At 40.1% G+C, this 7,393-nt stretch overlaps 1 protein-coding gene across 8 annotated transcripts in view; it reads left to right on the top strand.

The window, feature by feature from the left end:
- The first annotated feature begins 1 nt into the window (after position 1).
- WDR76 (WD repeat domain 76) overlaps positions 2-7,393 on the top strand; it is a 64,030-nt gene continuing 56,638 nt past the window's right edge. For 2 of the 8 annotated variants that reach the window (XM_047861682.1, XM_047861681.1), the window contains exons 1-3: positions 2-92; positions 1,582-2,011; positions 2,649-3,059. In XM_047861682.1, the coding sequence (XP_047717638.1) occupies positions 1,760-2,011; positions 2,649-3,059 (663 nt within the window). In that variant the 5' untranslated portion in view covers positions 2-92; positions 1,582-1,759. Of the gene's footprint in view, positions 93-120; positions 275-709; positions 993-1,581; positions 2,012-2,648; positions 3,060-7,393 lie in introns of those variants that run through there. The other 6 variants (XM_047861685.1, XM_047861688.1, XM_047861684.1 and 3 more) reach the window with 6 other exon arrangements.

Here is a 7,393-nt window from a genome sequence, read left to right as displayed (position 1 = left end):
TAGCTTCCTCAGTCTCGCAGTGTTTGGACGGAACTTCTGGCGGGAAATTGCTTCCCGTTGGGATTTGCTGTTAAGCTCCTGTGGCGAGGAAGGTCCGAATTAAGGGGTCCCTCTTAAGTTGGTTTGAAGCTGAAGAAAATGGGATAGTGATCAATAAGAAGTTGAGCAGATAATGAAGGGCAGTTTGTCCATATTGTTGACAATTCAGAATTGGAGTTTAAGGAGAATAGAAGCCCTGCTAATAGCACCTGATTAGCTCAGTCGATGAAGCCGAGTGAGTTGTGGTGGTATATTTTTTGGTCGCGCGAGGGCAGGTGGTGGTGATTTAGGCCATTGCCATTAAAAAAAAATCCCCCACGGGGCCTGGAGCGATGTCTGAGGTCAGAACAGTGTACTTTCAGGCTTAACAGTTTTTTCAGTTTCTCAAGACCGCCCATTAAAACATTCCTGGCTAGACAGTGTATTTAAGTCCATAAGTATTTATAAAGTACTTGATGTGTTTACCGTGCTTAGCTCCCTAAGGAGTATGGAGCATTGTCTAAAGGTTTAAGTTTTGTTAGGGAATTCTTACGGTGCATACAGAATCGTAACAAATAGTAATTTACTAGCTGGGTTTGTAAAAAATATTGGGTGATTGTAAGTCAGAATACATTTCACCATAGAAAGGATTTTATAAATGCTGTGGTAGGGAGAGATGGCACAGCATGTACAGTCTTGAAATTCAGAGATATTTTGGTACATATCAAACACTATGAAAAGTATGAATAATTTTTATTACTAAGGAAACTATGAAAGTATAAACTATGAAAAGTTTATTAGTAAGTTTTGAGTCAAGCAGTGGTGAAAGTTTGGCAGGAACTACATCATGGAAGGCCCTAACGTTAATGTTAATAGGATTAGTTCTCAAATTATTTCACCTGTGTTATTGGGTCTAGGCTGGGAGAGTAAATAAAATTGGGCAAATCTGGAGCCAGGAACAATGGAGGGCCCAGGTAACCAACCAGGGAAGTAATTTTGGGCTAGATAAGGGTCTTAAAAATAGAGTACATTGAAATTTATATTTTGAATTTAACAGCTCCAAAATCGTGCTGTCCAGAGTAAATCTGATGGGAAACCAATTGTTTTGACTCATGGCAACCCGGGACGGGGGGGGGGGGGGGGGGTTAATATGGCTGTAACTAAAAATTACAGGGCACTAAAATCTTATTTATGTTACTTTGTGATACAAAAATGATTTCGCAACCTTTCCCAAGCCTTTGGGCTTTATACGGTCATTATTAGGATCTTAGTTAATTGGTGGGCATATGATCAAGTAAAATTTAAATCAGTTTATCAACTCTTGAAAAAAAATCAAAATACTTCCCTTCCTAGGAAGAAGGTAGTATTGTAGCCATATGGCATAATTTTCTCGTGTTGGGGTTATAAAGAACCAGGGAGCCCAGGAAAAGGGTGCATGTTGATTTCGATGGCATAATTTTCTCGTGTTGGGGTTATAAAGAACCAGGGAGCCCAGGAAAAGGGTGCATGTTGATTTCGATTTTCCCCGCTCTCTATCCATAAGTGCGTCTGAATCTTTTCCAGGCTCCCATTGCCAGGCAAGGTGGTTTTTCCAAGGTGGCGCAGAAGCGCCAATGTTTTTCAAAGCGAAGATACTGGCATCAGCAGCATCAAAAATCCCGGGATCAAAGGTAAAAATGTGGATTCGGTCCAATCGCTTCCCTAAAGAATTTGAGTTTTGATTGAGGCTGGTGAGCTTGACATGTATAGAGACCACCGTAATGCCCGTGTGCCGAGGCCCCTCCATCGGCCAGCTGGCGTCAGAGCCGGTATGCGCAGCCCGCCAGGGCCCGCCCCCGCTCCCGTCCCCGCCCCGCTGCTCCTCCTCTACCCCCTCCCAGCACCTCCCGCCGAGATCTTGGCGGGAAGACGCCCGCTGCTAAGCCGCGAAAAGATGGGGTCGCGCTCAGCCAGCGAAGAAAAGGCGGGCTCCAGACAGCGACTCCAGGTGAAGGTGAGAAACGTCTGTTGTTCTCGGCTGTACTCCTGCCTCAGTGTTCGCGAGGGATTGCCGGGCACAGGCCTGGGAGGACACGAGGATTTGGCACCTTCCACCTTAGCACTCCAGAACTATTTTCAAAATTGCTCCTTGGGGCATCTCTCAACTAATGGGTTTTTCGGGGGTGTTGCTTCAAAAGATAATTGAGGATACCTGCCCTGATTTTCCTCTATGGAAACTAGACCTTCAGTGTTGAGGAAGGTTTTTACCAATAACCCCCAAAATAGGGGCAGAGTGGGATCAGGGACCCTGCACTTGGTTTTGAAGCAGTTAATGCCGGCTTCTCACTCTGGAAATTCCAGTTACTCAGAAACTGACAGTTGCCATAGTCTCCTCAGTTATAAATGTAGTCATTATATTGTTATATGTCTGCAGACTCATGGGTAAGAAATGCGCCCAGTATAATAATTAAATTCAGGCTATGAATTGGGTATTTAGATTATGGTGGGGAAAAAAGTTTCCTTACAAGCTAACAGTTTGGATTTATATTTTCATCAGGAATTAAGAATTAGATTTATTTTACACAGATCTGTAAGAGGAGGCATAGGATCTGGGGTTTTAATGCTCTGCTTTCTTTTATTGACCCAAATAGGTGAATGAATATAAAGAAAACCAAAACATCACTTGTGTATCTCTGAGACCAGTACAGACTACAGTTTTAGGAAAAACACCTAAGGTGTATCTTGTCCCGTTTTCACTCAGTAATTATAAGTCAGACCAATTTAAGCACCCCAAATCCCTATTGAATAAGAATTCTAACAATGAATTTGTATGTAAGAAATGTAAGAAGACTGAAATAAGGAAAACTTGCAGGAGGATTTTAACTCCAAAGATGGAAGCCACATCCTCCAAGACAGAATCCACCTTGCAAAAATCATCCTTAGATGTTTGTACTGAAAGTAACAAGCGACAACACAAGAGCACTTCAGATACAGTGATTCCCAGTGTTGATATGGAAAGCATTCAGAATCTAGACAGTGATGAAGATACCACACTAGGCCTGGTAAGAATTTAATTACTAGCTTATTCAGGTTTTTCTTATTTTACAGTTTGAAGTTCTGATAAGCTTACACAGTCCAGGGTCTATGTATATTTAATTGAAATTTTATTTTTTAAATGCTTAACAGATAACTTCCTTGGTTAATTTTGCTCTTGGTTTTGATTTGTCCAGGAGAGGATTGACTTAATTTTCATTCTGTTTCCCTTTTTCTTCCTCTCAGTTTATTGTAAATATTTTTGGGTTTACTCATGCTTTATGGTGTCTTGCTCATTTTTACATATTTACGCACAATGTGCCAGAAGAACTTGGCCTGTGGGACGTATGGCGTTTGAGTGACCCTTGATATCAGGGCAGGAAAATTATCATTAATTGATTAATATAGCTGAGTATTTCCTCTAAATACAACAAGGGGAAAAATGATGGAGTAGAGAAGACACATGGAAAAAAAACTTATTAGTTCTATTTAAAATAATAGTTTGAATCAGTTTAAGAAATTAGGCATCTAATTTTGGGGCTTCTATTACCTATCAGGAGTGTTGTACTTCATTTAAAGTGACATATTTTGTGCAAGACAAGATGAAACCATACCACATGTCAAAAAGTTGATGGAACAGAAAGTGATGGTAGAGAAAGATAGGATAATTGTGGTGGTGTTCTTTTGAAATAGGAATTCAATTTATGCTTTGTTGTCTCAGAGATAAGAACTAGGACCTTGATGGGAACTCGAGGGTTAAGTCATTAGTGCATTGGATTGGGGATTGAAAGCTTAAGTTTTAGACGTGGCTGCTTCTAAGACACCTTGTGATTGTAAGCAAATTGCCTCTAAGTGAGGGAATTCAATAAGGCCCGAGATTCTCAACCTTTAGCCTATATCAGAATTGCCTGGAGAGTTGTTAAAACTCCATTGCAGGGCTCCATCACTAGAGTTTCTGATTCAGAAGTTTTGGAGTGGGGTAAGGAATTGGCATGTCTAACACGGTTTCCTAGAGATGCTATTGGTTCAGACTGGCATTTTGAGAACCAATGGATTAGATTATTTCTTTGGCCTCTTTGACTATAAGACTCTCAGTGTATGAGGCTAAAGTAGATTTTTATTTTTTAATTTATTTTAAAGTTTTTTTTTTGTTTGTTTTTAATTTTAATTCCAATATAGTTACCATACAATGTTATATTAGTTTCAGGTGTACAATATAGTGATTCAACAATTCTGTATACTACTCAGTGCTCATCATAAGTGTACTCTTAATCCCCTTCACTTATTTTACCTATCCCACTACCCACCTCTCCTCTGGCAACCATCTGTTTGTTCTTTATAGTTAAGAATCTGTTGTTTGGTTTATCTGTCTCTTTTTTTTTCTGTGCTTATTTGTTTTATTTTTTAAATTCTGCATGTGAGTGAAATCATATGGTATGTGTCTTTCTCTGACTGACTTCACTTAGCATTATACTCACTAGCTCCATCCATGTTACTGCAAATGGCAAGATTTCATTCTTTTAAAAAAAAATTTTTTTTTAATGTTTATTTTTGAGAGAGAGAGAGAGAGAGAGAGAGAGAGAGAGCGTGAGAGGCGGAGGGGCAGAGAGAGAAGGAGTCCCAGAATCTGAAGCAGGCTCCAGGCTGTGAGCTGTCAGCACAGAGCCCAACATGGGGTTCGAACTCACAGACTGTGAGATCATGACCTGAGCTGAGGTCGGACACTTAACTGACTGAGCCACCCAGGTGCCCCATGATTTCATTCTTTTTTATGACTGAATAATACTCCATTTCATGTATATACCACATCTTCTTTTCCTTTTTTTTAAATTAAGATTTAAAGATTTTTAAAATTTTTTTTTTCAACGTTTATTTATTTTTTGGGGGACAGAGAGAGACAGAGCATGAACGGGGGAGGGGCAGAGAGAGAGGGAGACACAGAATCGGAAACAGGCTCCAGGCTCCGAGCCATCAGCCCAGAGCCCGACGCGGGGCTCGAACTCACAGACCGCGAGATCGTGACCTGGCTGAAGTCGGACGCTTAACCGACTGCGCCACCCAGGCGCCCCGTGGATTTAAAGATTTTTTAAGTAATCTCACCCATTGTAGAGCTCGAATTTATAACCCCGAGATCAAGAGTGCCATGTTCTGCTGGCTAAGCCAGCCAGGTACGCCCCCGCCCCCCGATCTTTATCCATTCATCTATCGAGATTTTAATTTGATTTAAGGATATAGAGTCAGAAATTAGAACATTTCTAAGTAAGTACTGAAGCTAGTCAAGTAGAGTTATAAATGCCCAGCATACATTTTCTTCGGACAAACTGAAAGATCTAACATCTTTTATAGGACATTTCATTCTTTTCTCTTCCTTTTCATTAGTTATCTTTTTGGAGTTAAAATGACTAGGTTTTGTGGTACCATGCTTGAGAAACAATATTTTATTTACAAGCTTATTTCTTCTTCAAATGAGGGGAGGCTTTTTTCACAGCACAGACAAGTGTATTAGCCTATAAGTCTAGAATTTTATTCTGTTTTCTGGGAAACTTGGAAAATTTTATCTCTCAGCACTTTTATTAAATGTTTTAACTTGATAGAGAATTTCTTAACAGTTAGCTTTATTTTAAGTTTTGAAAACATTTTGGGCTTACAGAAGAGTTGCAAAAATAATACAGAGAATTCTGATATACGTGTCTTTCACATAGCTTCCTATTGTGTTAATACCATACGTAACCATAGAACACTTATCAAACAAAGAAATTAACCTTGGTAGAATAATATTAACTAAAGTACAGACTTGATTAGGATTTCACTGTTTTTTTCCCCTAATATCCTTCTTCTGTTCCAGTATCCAGTTTAGGATTGCACAATGCATTTAATAGCCGTGTTTCTGTAGTCTCCTCCAGTCTGTGACAGTTCCTTAGTCTTTCATAACCTTGGCACTTTTTTTTAAATGATTTTTATTTATTTTTGAGAGAGAATGAGTATGAGCGGGGTGGGGGGGGGAGAGGCAGCGAGAGAGGGAGACACAGAATCTGAGGTGGGCTCTAGGTGCTGAGCTGTCATCACAGAGCCTGATGCAGGGCTCTGACTCGTGAACCTTGAGATCATGACCTGAGCTGAAGTCAGATACTTAACTGACTGAGCCACCCAGGCGCCCCATAACCTTTGGCACCTTTAAAGAGTACTGAATAGTCATTTTATGTAATGTTCCTCAATTTGAGTTTGTCTATTTTCTCAAGATTATATTAAGGCTTTGCATTTTTGGGGAAGGATACCACAGAAGTGAATGTGCCCTCCTCAGTGCATCATATTAGGGTGTCTGTGATGTTGATATATTTTACTGGTGATGTTGAACTTGATCATTTGGCTAAGGTGGTATCTGTCAGGATTCTCTAATGGAAACAATATTTTTCCCTTCGTAATTATTAAATATTTGGAGGGAGATGGTTTGAGACTATGCACGTATCTGGTTTCTATCATCAAGCATATATTTTTATTGAAATAAATTTTACATAACATAAAATTAACTATTTAAAAGTATACAGTTCAGTGGTTTTTAGTATATATACAGTACTGTACAATCATTACCACTGTCTAGTTTCAGAATATTTTTTTCACTATGAAAAGAAACCCCTGCCAATTAACAGTGACTACCAACTTCCCCACCTCCCTAACCCAGCCCTGGAAACAGCTAATCTACTTTCTTTGTCTATATATTTGCTTATTCTGGACATTTCATGTAAATGGAATCATCTGGTACATGGCTTCTTGTGTCTGGATTCTTTGAGCATAATGTTTTTAGGGTTCAGTCTTTCCTAAAAATTAATTTTTTTTAACACTTACTATTTTTTTTTTTTTTTTTTAAATTTTTTTTTTCAACGTTTATTTATTTTTGGGACAGAGAGAGACAGAGCATGAACGGGGGAGGGGCAGAGAGAGAGGGAGACACAGAATCAGAAACAGGCTCCAGGCTCTGAGCCATCAGCCCAGAGCCCGACGCGGGGCTCGAACTCACGGACCGCGAGATCGTGACCTGGCTGAAGTCGGACGCTTAACCGACTGCGCCACCCAGGCGCCCCTAACACTTACTATTTTTAAGAGAAAGAGACAGAGCAGGAGCGGGTCAGGGTCAGAGAGAGAGACAGAATCTAAAGCAGGCTCCAGGCTCTGAGCTGTCAGCACAGAACCTGATGTGGGGCTCGAATTCATGAACCATGAGACAATGACCTGAGCTGAAGTTGGATGCTTAACTGACTGAACCACCCAGGCACCCCTAAAAATTAATTTTTTAAATATTTGTTTATTTTGAGAGAGAAAAAGAGAGAGAGGGAGGGAGGGGCAGCGAGACAGGGAGATAGAGGAT

This window comes from Prionailurus viverrinus, chromosome B3 (genome assembly GCF_022837055.1).
Source record: "Prionailurus viverrinus isolate Anna chromosome B3, UM_Priviv_1.0, whole genome shotgun sequence".
Lineage (NCBI taxonomy): Eukaryota > Metazoa > Chordata > Mammalia > Carnivora > Felidae > Prionailurus > Prionailurus viverrinus.
The sequence above is the reverse complement of the archived record's forward strand: the minus strand, read 5'-3'. Positions and strand labels throughout refer to the sequence as shown.